The sequence below is a fragment of the Diabrotica undecimpunctata genome, chromosome 1, assembly GCF_040954645.1.
Source record: "Diabrotica undecimpunctata isolate CICGRU chromosome 1, icDiaUnde3, whole genome shotgun sequence".
Lineage (NCBI taxonomy): Eukaryota > Metazoa > Arthropoda > Insecta > Coleoptera > Chrysomelidae > Diabrotica > Diabrotica undecimpunctata.
The window spans coordinates 107,028,368-107,045,745 of record NC_092803.1 but is presented as its reverse complement, the minus strand read 5'-3'; the positions used below and the strand labels follow the sequence as shown (position 1 = coordinate 107,045,745).

The window sequence follows — 17,378 nt, the reverse complement described above, 5'->3', positions numbered from 1 at the left end:
AAGATACGGAAAGAGATGGAAAAGAAGCTGGAGGAAACAGGGACAGCAGAGAGAGGAAACAATCCAATTACAGTGGAGACAAAAGAAGACGAGACGAAATGTAAGTTGGAAACACGACCGAAATTTGAAGGAAGTGGAGGTTCTGTCCATGTGAAAGTCCCAACTTTCGACGGAAAATCATCATGGAACAACTACATGAAACAGTTCGAATCAGCCGCAAGAGCAAATGGATGGTCTGAAAAAGAAAAGGCTGTAAATCTAACTATAGCTCTTCGAGGAGATGCCTTAGATGTGCTTCAGACCATAGCCGTAGAGGAGACCGATGATTTCGAACAACTGAAGAAGAGGTTAAATATGCGATATGGCCACGAACATTTGGAACATGTATATCAGTCGCAGCTTAAAAATCGTAGACAGAAGAAAGATGAGGCTCTTCAAGAATATGAGGTAGATATTGCCAGATTAGTACGATATGCTTATCCAACAGCTCCCGAAGACATGATGGAAAAATTGGCCGTTCAAACGTTTATTGATGGTCTTCGTGATCATGAAATGCAGAGAACACTACGATTAGCTCGTCACAAGACGCTGGTTGATGTTTTATCCGCCGCCCTCGAATACGAGTCAGCTACGCAGGCCTCTTGCGGTTACAGTAAAGTTAGGACTGTAAAAGAGGAAGGAGATGAAGATAAACTTGACCAGCTCTTTAATTTGATGAAAAGCATGACATGCAAGAAAAAAAAGACCATAAAATCAAGAAACTCACCATCAGGAAAACCAGAACGAGTCAACCTTAGGGGGGCAGCTTCGACCCGGAACTCTTCCAAAGACCCTCTTATACTAATAGCTTCTTTGAAATGTCGTGAAGATAGTGTATATGTAGATGGAGACATAAATGGTAAAAAGCATACGTTGTTGGTGGATACCGGAGCGACCAGAACCATTATACGCCCAACAGTTATAAACAGCCGTAAGAAACTGTCACCAACGAGGTTGCGACTTCGGACCGCTACAGGTGAAAATGCCAACATTCATGGAGAAATCCAGGTACAATTGGGAATTGGAGCAGAAAAGTTTGTCCATACTGTTATAGTTGCTGACATCGAAGAGGATGTTATATTAGGAATGGACGTAATGAATATGCATGGATTCCAATTGGATTTTAAGAATAAGGTAATCAAAGTTGGCAACGAGGAGGTATTTCTCCATCCACATAATGACAACACTGTGCAAGCAGCCATTAAAGAAGATACAGTCGTGCCTGCGAGAAGCGAAACGATCATAGTAGCGCGGCTACAGGGAATTGTGGACGAAGGGAGACCTGTTATGATGGAGCCTTGGAACCACGACGATGAGGTTGGCCGTGGAATCATAATTGGAAAGGAATTGGTGACTTCGGCTAAAGAAATTCCTGTGAGACTTATCAATGTCAACGACTACCCAGTGACCATAAAGAAAGAGACAAAAGTAGGAACTTGTGTACCTGTGACATCCATAATCCGTCAGGCGACAACATCTGATAATTCCAACGACAAATTCGACCAAATGGTTGCAGTTGCAGGACAGTCTCTAAATCAGATGGAGAAAAGGAAATTAAGGGAATTTCTTCGGCAGTATCGTGATATTTTCGTACCGAAAGGAGGAAAGACGGGAAGAACTACGGTTGTTAAGCATAAAATTGATACTGGTAATGCTAAGCCAATTCGTCAAACAGCTCGACGATTACCACAGGCGAAAAGAGAGGAAGCTGAAACGATTGTCCAGGAAATGAAGAAAGACGGAGTGATAGAACCTTCTACGAGCCCATGGGTCTCTCCGGTGGTCCTGGTTAAGAAGAAAGACGGAACGACGAGGTTCTGTGTGGATTACCGTTTGCTGAACAACGTTACCAAGAAAGATAGTTATCCTCTGCCTCGGATCGATGACACATTGGACACATTGGCTGGCAGTAAATTGTTTTCTACTTTGGATTTGAAGTCTGGATACTGGCAGGTAGAAATGGACCCAGTAGATAAGGAAAAGACAGCCTTCACCACAGGATCTGGATTGTGGCAATTCAACGTTATGCCATTTGGACTCTGTAATGCTCCTGCGACATTTGAGAGGCTTATGGAAAATGTGTTGAGAGGGTTATCTTGGAAAACATGCCTGGTTTATTTAGATGACATAATCGTCTTGGGGGAGACATTCGAAGATCATTTGAGGAATTTAGAAAACGTTTTTAATCGACTTAAAGCTGCCCAATTGATGCTAAACCCCAAGAAGTGCCAGCTATTTCAAGGTAAAGTCAATTATCTGAGTCATATAGTCAGTAAAGAAGGAGTGGCCGTGGATAAGGGGAAAATCGATTCCATTAAGGAATGGCCAAAACCAACTGACAAACATCAAGTGAGAAGTTTTCTTGGACTATGTACTTACTACCGGAGGTTTATTAAGAAGTTTGCAGATATCGCTAAGCCATTAACGCGACTTACGGAGGAAGCAAGAGATTACCGCTGGGATACAGACTGCCAAAATGCCTTTGAGACCTTGAAAAAGCATTTAATAACAGCACCAATTTTAGGGTATCCACTGCCAGAAGGAGAGTTCATCTTAGATACAGATGCAAGTAATGTGGGAATTGGAGGAGTGCTGTCTCAGATTCAAGGAGGACAGGAACGAGTCCTCGGATATTTTAGTAAAGTTCTTTCAAAACCTGAGCGGAATTATTGCGTCACGAGAAGAGAACTTCTGGCAGTAGTGAAATCAGTAGAGCACTTCTATCAATACCTCTATGGAAGGAAGTTTTTAATCCGAACCGACCATGCCGCCCTTAAGTGGTTGATGCAGTTTAAGAATCCAGAGGGTCAGATAGCCAGGTGGATCGAACGACTCCAAGAATACGATTTTAAGATTGAGCACCGAGCCGGAGTTAGCCACAGAAATGCTGATTCTCTTTCCAGAAGGCCATGCCCAGCAGAGTGTTCCCACTGCAACAAAACGGAATCCAAGGAAGCAGCAGTGCTAAGAACGACGATTGTCAACGACGACTGGACGCCTACTAAGATAAGGGAAGAACAAGAGAGAGATCCAGTTATACAGAAAATCCGAAAATGGAAAGAGGAAAACTGTCGACCACCTTGGCAGGAAATATCAAACCTATGCTCAGTAGTTAAGACGTATTGGGCCCAGTGGGACTCATTTATCATCGAAGATGGCTTGCTCAAACGAGTCCTGGAAAATGATGACGGTTCAGAGAAAAGAAGACAGTTGGTGAAACCAAAGAGCAGAATAGCCGAAGTACTTCGTCAGTTACACGACAGTCCATCGGGAGGGCATTTTGGTGTAAGGAAAACCCTTCAGCGAATTCGGGAACGGTTTTATTGGATGAACAGTTCCGACGACGTAAAAGACTGGTGTAAGAAATGTACTATTTGTGCTACGAGTAACGGGCCTCACCGGAAAAGGAGAGCTCCTATGAGACAATATAATGTTGGAAGCCCGTTTGAAAGAATAGCTTTGGACATTGCAGGGCCATTTCCAGAAAGTGAAAATGGGGGCAAGTACATGTTGGTAGTAATGGATTACTTCACTAAGTGGGTCGAGATTTATGCACTTCCAGACCAGAAGGCCGCCACCGTTGCAGATAAGTTGATCCAAGAATATATCAGCCGATTTGGAGTGCCTTTGGAGATCCATAGTGACCAAGGCAGGAACTTCGAAAGTGATCTATTCCAAGGAATATGTGATAGACTAGGCATGAAGAAAACAAGAACTACCGCGTATCATCCGCAATCGGATGGTATGGTAGAACGAATGAATAGAACAGTTGGCAAGTATTTGACAAAGATGGTGTCCGATCATCAGCGAGACTGGGACCAATACCTTCCGTTCTTCACAATGGCCTACAGATCTGCTGTTCACGAATCAACGGGCCAGACACCAGCCAGAGTCCTATTCGGACGCGAAATGCGACTACCTTGTGATCTAGAATTTGGGTGTCGACCTGGAGAAGATGTAGCAGGTGAAGATTATGTGATCGAATTACGAAGAAGAATGGACGATGTACATGAGTTGGTCCGTTCCCACCTTCAGATCGCTAGCGACCGAATGAAGAAACGGTACGATACACAAGCCGAAAACGGTTGCTTTAAGAAGAACGACAAAGTATGGCTGTATAATCCCAAGAAGCGAAAAGGTTGTTCTCCCAAATTGCAGCAGTTTTGGGAAGGTCCATACCTCATTATGGAGAAGATCAACGATGTCATCTACCGAATAAGCAAGATTCCGAAGGGAAAGCCGATGATAGTACACCATAACCGGCTGGCGTCTTTCGAAGGTGACCACGACGTAGATGAAGAAGTGGAAGTAAACCAAGTCCAAGACGTGTCTGACCTCACGTTTGAGGAATTCATGGGTGCCTATGGAGGTACCGGTAAAGCAAGACATGGTGTTACCACTGAAGAAAAGCAAGATCTACTCGCGCTCCCCGATGACCACTCGCTGGCCCTTACCATCCCGGCCAGTATCAAAGACGCACCAGGGTTGGCATCCGTCTTTCGAAGGAAGTTTGGTCGAGTTGCAGAACTTCAATGCCAAGTGCCAGCTCCCGGTAAAACCTTGAAACTCCAAGATGCATCACGTTACCTTTTCTACCTGGTAACAAAAGACACTGCCCGTGACCAACCTACCTACCGAGATGTATGGGAAGCCTTACTTCAATTGAGAGGGCACGTACTAGAGTCCGACGTGCAAAAGTTAGCCATGCCAAAGTTGGAGTGCCGCCAATTAGATTGGAGGGTTATACGAAATATGGTGGAGGAGATCTTTAAAGACACCGAAGTCCAGGTGTTAGTCTGTTGCAATCCGCATAGTTACTGGTGCGGAGAGAAAACCGTCCCTTGTCATTTTTATACAACTGGAAGTTGTAAAAGAGGGTCCAGTTGCCGATACCAGCATACCGTTCCAGTTCTAGTCCCGACAAGGTTCCAGGAGGAACCATCTTTTGAGAGGGGGGCAATGTTACGTAAAAATATGAGTCATAGTTTTAACCTGTAAACATGTTTTTATTCACTAATATGTTTTAGATTATACGAGACCTTTCGACCATAAACCCCAAGTAATAAAAAACTGGTTCCATTCGAATCTTCCGGAATTAGGCCTGTCCATTCGAGGCGAAACCAGGTCAATTGAGGTCAACATCCATGCAGTTCTAGAGCAGCTGTTTTCGTATAAATATGAGGGAACTTTTATTTTGAAAACAGTTAATAAAGAAGATTCGCGCTCGCGATATTGTTGTTACGCTCGCCTACTAATAAATTATGTATATTTAGTGATAAATAAATTAATATCAGTTATTGTGCTTTTTAATAAATTTAGATAAGAACCTTTAGAACAAGACATTATAAATTAAAAAGACAATTAATAAATTCACAACAGAATTTTATTTTGTTTTATAGGATTTTATTTTGTTTTGTTTTATACTGTTTAAGTGTTTTGTTCATTTTATTTAATAAGACAATATGGCTCTTGGCGAACACCCATTTAAAAAAAGTATCGCGCCACAAGACATACCTCTGGGGTGGTGTGGAAACTGTCTTAAAATTTGTTTTAAAAAAATTTCATTGTGTAACTCTTTAAGGACGGGTCACGTCAAAAGACGTTTTAGCGTAACTTCCGCGACAGCCGGTTGGTATCAGTAAACTTTCTGCAAAATTACTTCTTTTTTATAGCTTTTTGTTTGTGGCATTCTGTATTTTTAGAGGAATGTAGGGAATGAGCCACAAAATATTTATTCATATGTATATTTATTGACGTTTCGATCTCTATATCCAGAGACCGTTTTCAATTATACAAATGATAGTACTATTTATTTTCTATGGCTTTTCGCTTGTCGTTCTGTATTTTTAGAAATGATGTTGGGAATAAGCCACAATATATTTATTCAAATGTTTAATTTACGGACGTTTCGATCTCTATAAAGAGACCGTTTTCAAACATACAAATGACAGATATATTTATTTTTCTATAGCTGCTTGTTTGTGACATTCTGTATTTTTAGGGAGAAGGTTGGACATAAGCCACATAAGCCACAATATATCTATTTACATGTTTGTAATACATGTTTAATACATTGAAGTTTCGATCTCTATTCCGTTTTTAAAGATAGAAAAAAAAATAAACAATATAAGATTATAAAAATATATAATAATAAACAAATAAAATAAATATAACTATCATTTATATCTTTGAAAGCGGTCTTTGGATATAGAGATCGAAACGCCAGTAAAAACTTGTAAATAAATATATTGTGGCCTATTTCGAACATTAATATTTGAAAAATAAAATATAATTAACGTTAAAATAAAAGTAAGTGTACGTCACTGGATTTCCAAACAGCTTTCCGCATTTCTGGGCCTTTAAACGATGACTCACTCTCTCAAATAGTGAAATTATACCATACATTCTTTGTTTTGTTTTCCACGTTTAGTGTTTTCAAAGAATTAAACTATTTCTTCAAAGTAGACAAAAACGGGTGTTCGGAAATTAACTCCTTCTCAACAAAAATTAAAAACACGGCTCTTCCCAAATTCATTTAAAAAATTAATTGCAGCTCTCGGATATTGGTAATATTGATGTTCGTCAATTATTAGATTCTGGCTATCGAATATCAATAAAAGACTTTAATTAACAACCAAATTAGAAAAAATCGTTACATTTTGTCCCGTCCTATCGATAGTGTAAAATTTTGTGGCGTCTTCGAAATAGCTTTGCGGGACATGACGTGTTCAGAAAGTTTGAATCCAGCAATATATAGGGGCCTCATTGATTTTGTATCAGAAATCGATATGGTTACGAAACAACATTTCAGGGAAGTAATAATGGCACCGTTTCTATAATTATATTCCTTAATTGAACAGCCTTGTTAAACTACCACGAGCCGCCACTGTGCTGCACCAAATAATTTTTCCACCGTAGGACCACATCACTGCCCAATATTAGGCAATCATGAGAGTTTCTTTCGGCGTATCAATTTTCTTCCACTTTTCCTTGTATTATAAGGCGAAGTAGATGGTATTTAGGTTATCTAACTAGGTGGCTGAAGTATTCTGCTTTCCTTCTCTTTATAATGTTTAAGAACAGTCGACCTATATTTGTCATTCTAAGAACATCTTCATTGTAATTATGCGAGACCTACAATATCTTTAGGATCTTGTTGTAGTGTCATAAATTAAATTTTTCCAACTTGTTCATCATTGTGGTCTTCTTGTCCGTATCTCACAGGCGTATAATAGAACAGATCAACATAGCATCTCAGGACATTCTCACGAATTTGCATTGATAGGTTTATTTGAAATAGGACTGGTTTCCATGCCAAAAAGTCTTCACCACCACCATCTGGTTATTATTTTTTATCAGAATCCCCATTCACATTAATCCAGTTGCCTAGGTATTTAAAATGGTTTACACATTATATCCCCTCTCTATCTAGGTAAAGCATTACCGCGAAACTATTACTAGCCTGGTTGGAACGAAGTGTCTAGAGACATAAATAGCAAGTCATCGGGAGGAGGTGAACATACTGTTCGCATGAAGAAGCACGTAGTTGTAATGAATTAGAAACCGACATATTTAAAGTCTTAGAGGACATGAAGAATGTATGTTTTCTTTTCAAAATCAACAAGAACCAATACTTCCATGATTTCTTATAGTTGAGTTATTGTCATTCTAGAAGTATCTAAAAAATTTTTAGATACTTTCATAACACACTTTCGTATTCACAGATTCTGTTAGAAATGCACCTTACTTTTTTTAATGAAAGATTCCAACAAAAACTTTAATTTATTTTCTGACAGTCTCTTTGCATTTTTTCAAACTTTGAGTTACTAAAATAATTAAGTGCTATTTCTTTATTATTTTTCGAATGTTTATTTATAGGAGGAAATGGAAATGATGATGATTATGACGTGGAAGAATGGTGGGAAAATTTAAGAGAGGAATGCAGACTTATGCAGCTCGATTCGTTGGAAGCTAAAATAAGGATAGGTGCTGAAGTAGCTATAACGATTGGATCATTTTTATACTTGGTGGCTGCTTTTCGCGAAGCAGGTTTTCTGGGGCTAAGAATGTTTTTTGAGAATCTTGTAAGTTACTTTTTTCTTTTTCTCCAATTTCTATTTTTTAATGTATTAATATTCAATAATTATCGAACATATTGCGGTCAACGATAATCTAATTTATCTAAATATAACTTCAATTAAACCATCTCGATAAAAGTAAATCACGATACATACTCATTCTTCTTCTTTCCTTTGTTTCAAAGTTGGCAATCAAAAAGGATATATATACATATTACCAAGACTATTCTAAATAGATGGCCATTGGTGGTGTTAAAGTTTTGCCGAAGATTTTTTAAACATTAATGTCTTCTTCTTCTCATCGATCTTCTTCCAATTATCTTTTTTCGCCTTAAAGTTAGAATAATTGATATTTGTCTTCTTTCATAATAATATAATAATAACTTAATAATACAACTTCTATCATACAAATATAATAATAACTTAATAATACAAATTCTTAATATTCTGTTGTAGACCTAGAGCTCAAAAGCTTCTAATTTTTCACATTGTTCTTCTTTAGTGTCCTTAATATGTCCTTAATGTCCTTAATTTAATGTCCTTATACTGTCGTATAACATTGATAGAAAAGTATCTTGTATGTCGTAGTACTTTTAGTATTTAGCTGAGATTTTAGTATCTGATTTATATATACACTTCTCCAAGAAATTAACGCACCACTTCAATAAATAAATTTTATCTGTAAACAGGCAGAGAATAATAAATAAAACTTTATTAGATTTATTCTACATTTTATTCGTAATTATAACAATTTGTCTAATCATCAGAAAATGTTGAAGTACAGGAGAAAAAAAAAATAAAACGAAAAATTCTAAAAAAATAATGATTAGAAAAGTAAACTAAAATATGAAAAAAGTCTTAATAATGAGTGTTTTCACCTCTACTACTTATAACAACTTTACGCCGTTGGTCCATACTTAAAATTATTTGCCGTGTTTCATTTTGGTCTAGTTCTCTCCAAATCTGGATCAGTCTCTCTCCCACTTCCTGTAAGTTGTTTGGTTGGATCGGTGTCGCTCTTAATCGCCTACCAAGGATATCCCAGAGATTTTCAATTGGATTTAAATCCGGACTATGTGCTGGCCATTCCATAGTGTTAATTTCTACCTCTTCTAGATAATTTCTGACGATCTGTGCAGCGTGAGGTCTGGCATTATCTTGCATTAGTAAGAAATTATCACCGATATAAGGAGCAAATGGTACTAGATGTTACTCCAGGATCTCCAATATGTACCTTTCAGCTGTAACAGTTCCATTTTAATTGACCACTAGGTCCGTACGTGCGGTCAAAGAAATACCACCCCACACCATAACGGATCCTCCACCAAAAAATGTGGTGTGTGAGAAGTTACACTGAGCATATCGTTCGTTGGGTCGTCGCAACACACGAACACGTCTGTCGTTATTGTACAAACAAAATCAGGATGCATCGGTAAATAGCACTCGTTCCCAATCAGCCTCTAACCAATTAACGTTTTCTCTGGAAAAATGTAGTCTCCCCCTTCGATGCTCTGTACTTAATAAAGGACCTCGGGCGGCAATCCTAGGTGTTAAGTTGTATTACTTAAGACGCTGGCGAACAGTTTCAGTATTAATTTGTATAGCTTGCACGTCTCGAAGCTAAATTTGTAGACGTCGATGTGTTACAAAACGTTGTCGAAGAGCAGAAATTTTTAAAAATCGATCTTGAATAGGGGTAGTTACCCGGTTTCGTACTTGCCCTGGTCTGCGAGTATGATCCTCTGTTTCGAGGAATCTTTCTAACACCCGTGAAACGAATGTGTGGAGTACATTAAACCGACGACCAATTCTTCGGTAACTCCAACCTTCTTCCGACAGTATCACTGCTTGGGCGCATTCATCTTGGGTTAAATTACGTGATTGACGTTCCATAATAAACATAATTAACAATAATCAACAATTAAACAGTAGTCGAATAATATTCCTGAACACTTGGAAATTATTATATTTATAGAATTAGTGAAATTTTTTGCTTCTTTTTGTTTTGTTGCAAAAAAAACTACAGCGATAAAACACAGTCAATAAATATATAGTGTACGAATAGCATATACAAGGGACTTGCAAAATATAACATTACAATGGAAATTTTTATTAACGCTAATAAAATATTTTAATATTTCAAAGTGGTGCGTTAATTTCTTGGAGAAGTGTATATATATATATATATATATATATATATATATATATATATATATATATATATATATATATATACACTCAGGTGCAAAAATTCGATCCATGCCATATTTCTCATTTATTGTGAGTTTTAAAACTTTATTACTTGGCATATAGCGTATATAAATCCTCGTCTAGGACAATTATTTATTTCTATGTATACATTATTTTTAAATTTTTTATGGCATTTCTTATAAAAAATGGGAATTTATGTTTTTGTTAAAAATTTTAAGTTCGATAAGTTGTAAGAAATTATTAGGATATCGTATCGATTTTAGCAACTAGAACAAGTTGGTATTAAAATATTTTGAACTTGTAAGAGCCGTGGCTTTAGTGCAAGATGGCCGCAGCCAATATTATGACGCCCAGATGCTACATGTAAGTTGTGTAAGCAAGTTGTGCTGTTCAAAGAACCATTCAGCGGCTCAACCAAAACCGCAACTACACTAGAAGGTTAGGATCAGACCACAGGAGAGCAACATCCGCACGTGAAAGTCGATTTTCGTTTTCTCGGATGAATCCAGGTTTTGCTTGAGGTCGCCAATGCTTGCGAAAGAATCTGGTGAAGACGAGGAGAATGATTTTCCCAATTCAATATTGCCGACAGAATAACCTATGGAGGAGGCACAGTTACGGTTTGGGCTGGTATTAGTTCCGATGCCCGTACTGACTTAGTTATTGTGGGTGTAGGTTCTATACTAGGAGCAACGTACATAACAACCATTTTAGATGAGGATGTGGTACCTTTTGCGTCATTCATAGGATCTAATTATAGTTTTATGGGCAATAAAGCGCGTCTCCACCGTACTAGAATGGTCAAAACGCACTTAGAAGACGTCGGCATTGTCCGTATGAATTGACCAGCTTTCAGCCCCGACCTCAATCTAATCAAACGTCTATGGGACACACTGGGAAGATGAGTTCAAGTTCTACTACCTCGTCCCAACAACTAAGCCTACCTACCTACCTAAGCTTAGTACGGAGGTAAAGACAATGTGGGATGAATTGGACCAACTTCATGTTCAAAATTGAGTTACGACAGTGCCAAGACGAATGCAGGCTGTTATAAGGATCCGAAAAGGAAATACTAGGTATTCATAACAAATGATAGTAGCATTATTTTTTTATAACTGTTGTTTATCAACTAGCTATTTTCATTTTGTCAATTTTCGAATAAAGCCATACATTTTTATAAATAAATAATTTTTTTGCATAAATTGTATTCCCTATCTACATTTAATGTTCCTTCTTAAATCTATGCCCAATATATAAGTGTCATCTCTAAAAATACTTCTGCTTTTTTATATAAAATAGACATGGATCGAATTTTTTGCACCTGAGTGTTATGTATATGTACATATATATATATATATATATATATATATATATATATATATATATATATATATATATATGATATATTCTTAGAACCATGTATTACTATATAACTACCCTACGTACCATTATTAAAACCTAAGTTAATACAAATATGAAAGGTTATTGACAATGTAAAAATAGCAACAAAAAACATCAAAACCATTGCTTCTCTGTATTCTATAGATAAGACCAAATATCTTATAGATAAGTTAGAAAAAACTAATGTAGTATACAGCATCAATTACTCAGTGTGAGGTGTGAGATATTGGTGAAACTGGAATCAATGTATCTATTCGTATTATATCCTACAAAAGTAATTGTAGAATCAAGAAACCATCTTCTATTTTGGCAGAGCATGTGATTGACAAAGATCATATCACGGATTTTGATAACATTAAAATTTTGTGCAATGAAGGTAATAAATACGAGATTTAATCTTCTACGATAAAGGCGATTAATCCTATTCTCGGATTTCTGGAGTGGCCATGGATTCGAATATCTTAGCACCAATAGCAAACTTAGTAATGGAAATATTAGAGATCTCTAAATTAAAGTAGAACAAACATTTCTACAAACAATATGTTGATGACTGCTTATTCTGCATTCCGGATTATAAAATTGATCTTTACTAATCTAAATTAATTTAATCGATTACTTTTATTGATTTCAGTTTATTGTATAACAACAATAACCGACTGATTACTACTAGCAGGTTTACAAAATATTTTTGGCCCGGAAGATATCTAAATTTTTATACCAACGGATATATAGCTCATAAAAGAAGTGTTGAATTAAAGAATTAAATGTCACTAATGACATGTCACAAATGAATTAAGTAATATCAATAAATCAAGCTAACACTGTATATCCTTACCATACGTCGAAATGACGAAAATGTGGCAAAATCTGATATCAATGTTAGACATAAATCGTCAAAAACATCCATATTTTGGATCCATCCATTAAAATATTTTTCAAAATTTAAACCCAATGTTAAGAAAGATCATCAGTTGGATGTTATTTATAAAATAAATTGTAAAGACTGCAGTTCAATATATATTGGGCAAGCACACTAATATCTACATAGAAAGGTTGTTTTACACAAATATAGTGTACAAACCAAAAAATCAAACACTGTAGCCTTAGACAAGCATAGAAAATAGCCATTCTTTTAATTTTGAAAATGTACTGATTTTGGAAAAAAAAATAAAACTACAACAAAAGATGCATAGTGGAAATGATTCGCATAAAAAAGATAAAAATTCTATCAATAATAAGACTGATATCAGTGATATTTCCAAAATGTATTATAATTTAATAAATTGACTTTTTTAAATGTACTATTGAAAAATATTTAAAATACGACTCTGAGCCACTCGTATTTTAAAGTACCTGCCAGATGTATTTAGAGTCAGGTACCACTTTTTCATTCCATATTAAACGATCAAAAAGTGCAGACATAAAATAAAATTGTGTAAGTATTATGTAATGTTTAAATAATTCAAATTTTTTGATATCTTTAAACAGTTTATGATTTATGCCGCATATAGCATCAAAGTCCGTAGTGATCGATCTGTTTCTAATGTTCTTTTGGCGACATTAATTTTTGTTTGGTCCGTGAATATGGTATTAGGCCTATTTTAGTCATATTGTGGTGTATTGAAAAATTTGTTCATTTGTTTACAAAATAATTTCTTTTTCTCTTTCTTATTTTTTCTATAATGGCTCTCCTTAACTATATACTTTCCAGTTTTAGTGTCCAATTTAGTATTTTTGTTGAGAATAGAATAGACCACAATTTTGCTTTAAAATTAAGTTTATTTTACGTTTCGATTTCCACTTTGGAATATACAGTGTGTAAAAGCCAAATGGAATAAATTCATTATTTAGGTTACTGTACATATTTATAAAAAATCCCGAAACACGTCAAATTTAAATTATAACTTGTCATTCTTTAACGTAAAAATGCAACCCCTACCTTCAACCCCCTTAGAATGACAGGTACAACCCCCAATTTTTAAAATAGGAAGTATAGGCTTGTGATATATCGTTTGAAAGGTCTTTTCATTCTCCATTTAAAAATGTTGTCGCTTTCAAGTTTATTAATTAAGATAAAATAAATTAAAATCATGTGGTTACCGAAATTCGCTACAATACAATAAAAAACTAAAATGTAATGCAAAACGTAATAAAATGTAGAACACGAAAAAGAACTATGAATGTTAATGAAGTAGATGTTCAAAATGTTCACCGCTAACGTCTTGGCAACATCCTAATCTCAAATAAAACTGTCTTCTAACATTATTTAACATAACAGGCGTGATCGACCTAATCGCAAGCGTTATTCGTTCTTTTAAGTCATTTAAATTAGAAGGTTTAGTTTTATACACATGGCTCTTCACATATCCCCATAAAAAGAAATCTAATAATGTAAGATCAGGTGATCGCGCTGGCCATTCAATCGATCCTCGCCTCCCTATCCACCGATTGGGAAATATTGTATCGAGGTACTGCCGGGCATTAAGTTGGTAATGTGGTGGTGCTCCATCCTGCTGAAACCATATCGTATTCGCTGGAACTTGAGGGTTTCCTGGATCAGGATATAAATTTGCCAACGTTGGAATGACATCATTTTGAAGTAGTGCCAAATAATTGTTGCCATTCAAGTTGCTCTCAATGAAAAAGGGACCAATGATATTGTTTCCTACAATCCCTGCCCAAACATTAACCTTTTGAGGGTGTTATTCTCTCATCCAGTGAGGATTTTCCGTGGCCCAGTAGCGGCAATTTTGCCGATTAGCATGACCGTTAAGTGAAAAAGTACACTCATCAGAAAACATAACGTGTTCTAATTGGATAATATTGTTATCCAACATGTACATCATTTGCTCACAAAAAAAAGTTCTCCTATCAAAATCGTCTTCCATGAGCTCCTGAGTAGGTATCATCTTATAGGGATGCAATTTATTTTCTTTTAATATGTTTACTATCGATGTATGGCTAGCATTGAATGTAGTGGATGCCTGTCTACTCGATGTATGTGGATTTTCCTGAAACTCAAGCAACACATCTAATTTGAGTTCATCACTCAGTGCATTAGCAGCTGCTTTTTTTATCTGCCTTACATGACCAAACTCGCGAAACTGCTTCTCTATTTTACTTATTGTTCCTTGGGATATAGGCGGTAAATTAGGAAATTTCTCATGAAATAGGCGAGTTACTTCCTGTTGTGTTCGGGTGTTATCTCCGTAACCAATCATTTGTAAAACTGTTATTTTATGCATTTCCGTTAATCTAACCATTTTTCAGAATTGAATTGAACGAACTTTTTACTTAAATTAAAATACTGACAACTTAAATAAAACAATTTAAACAAAAAGAGAAATCAAACGATTTCTACTTAGCGAAACCGAATTCAAATCTTAACCACTGTGTTCCCTAAAATTTGCGAAACAAACAGCTGGATGAATTACTCGGCAAGGGAATCTAAAATTGCATTCCACAAGCCGTTCATCCTAGTCAAAATTCGTAGTGAATTCAGTTTCTCGTACTTCCAACGAAGTAAATAACAAAACAGAATGACGGTATTAGATTTTTGTTTTGATACAGTGCAGCAACAACCGCTGATACGTATTTCGACCTTCTTAGGTCTCTTCAGAACGGTATAGTCACTGCTCTGAACCAAAACAAAAATCTCTCCCGTCCTAGACAATAGTTATTAAAATAACTATATACGGACGTAACTACGCCATCTAAAAACAAAAAGAGAAATCAAACGATTTCTACTTAGCGAAACCGAATTCAAATCTTAACCACTGTGTTCCCTAAAATTTGCGAAACAAACAGCTGGATGAATTACTCGGCAAGGGAATCTAAAATTGCATTCCACAAGCCGTTCATCCTAGTCAAAATTCGTAGTGAATTCAGTTTCTCGTACTTCCAACGAAGTAAATAACAAAACAGAATGACGGTATTAGATTCTTGTATCAAAACAAAAATCTAATACCGTCATTCTGCTAAAACAATTTACTAATGCGTGTTAAAATAACGTTGCCACGGAAATTCTTTAAAGTTTTTTAATGGTTACCATCTAAAAACCACATTGCTTCGGTTTTTGTTCACTTTCTCATTATCAAGACCTAAACGGGAAATAAGTTTTGAGTATATTTTAGCGTATAGAGTATATACGCATGTTTTATTGACTATAATAAAGCATTCGATAAAGTACGACATGAACATTTAATGAATGTCCTGAAATCAAAGAAGATTGACTACAACGACCTCAGGATCATATCAAATTTATACTATAAACAGCGAGCAAAAGTACGTGTTAACGAACAGCTGTCAGAAGAAATTGAAATTAGATGTGGAGTAAGACAGGGATGCGTATTGTCGCCAATTCTTTTCAACGCCTACTCCGAAGAGGTCCTGAAAAAAGCTCTTGAGGGTGAAACAGCTGGAATAAAGGTAAATGGAGTTCCCATTAACAACATTAGATATGCGGACGACACTGTGATTTTAGCCGAAAACATTGAAGATCTTCAGAGACTGGTGACAAGAATAGCAGAGTATGGAAAAGAGTATGGTCTAACAATGAATGTCAAGAAGACGAAATTTATGAGAATATCGAAAACTCAAAGAAATAACGAGAGTCTTCTAATAAACGAAACCAACGTCGAACAAGTGGACAAATATGCATACCTGGGAACAATGATTAACTCCACAAATGATTACAATCAGGAGATAAAAATAAGAATAGAAAAGGCTAGAGCAAATTTCAACAAAATGAGAAGAGTTCTATGTACCAGGGATTTAAAACTGGAACTAAGAGTTAGGTTGGCGAGGTGCTATGTTTTTTCGACCTTATTTTATGGAATGGAATCTTGGACCTTGAATGCTACATCAATGAAAAAACTGGAATCATTTGAGCTGTGGGTGTACAGAAGAATTTTGAAAATATCATGGACAGAACACGTCACAAACAAAGAGGTTCTGAGAAGGATGAACAAAGAAATGGAAATTTTAAATTCAATAAAAACAAAAAAATTGGAATATCTCGGACATATTACACGTGGAGAGAAATACACCTTGCTCCAACTGATCATGCAGGGAAAGATCCAAGGAAAGAGAAGCATAGGGAGGCGTAGAATGTCATGGCTGCGCAACCTGAGAGAGTGGTACGGATGTACATCAAATGAACTTTTCAGAGCAGCCGTCTCAAAAGTTCGAATAGCTATGATGATTGCCGACCTCCGCCGCGGAGATGGCACTTGAAGAAGAAGAAGAAGATATTTTAGCGAATTTCGGTAACCACATGATTTTAATTTGTTTTATCTTAATTAATCTTAATAAACTTGAAAGCGGCAACATTTTTGAATGGAGATTAAAAAGACCTTTCAAACGATATATCACAAGCATATACTTCCTATTTTAAAAATTGGGGGTTGTACCTGTCATTCTAAGGGGGTTGAAGGTAGGGGTTGCATTTTCACGTTAAAGGATGTCAAGTTATAATTTAAATTTGACGTGTTTCGGGATTTTTTATAAAAATGTACAGTAACCTAAATAATGAATTTATTCCATTTGGCTTTTACACACTGTATATTCCAAAGTGGAAATCCAAACGTAAAATAAACTTAATTTTGTATGGCTTTTACACACTGTATAAAACATTAATAAATTAAACAA

At 36.1% G+C, this 17,378-nt stretch overlaps 1 protein-coding gene across 1 annotated transcript in view; it reads left to right on the top strand.

Moving 5' to 3' along the window:
• Positions 1-17,378, top strand: part of nan (transient receptor potential cation channel subfamily V member nanchung) — a 123,307-nt gene that overhangs the window by 61,793 nt on the left and 44,136 nt on the right. The window contains exon 11 of the mRNA XM_072545991.1: positions 7,918-8,123. Within this exon, the coding sequence (XP_072402092.1) occupies positions 7,918-8,123 (206 nt within the window). The remainder of the gene's footprint in view (positions 1-7,917; positions 8,124-17,378) is intronic.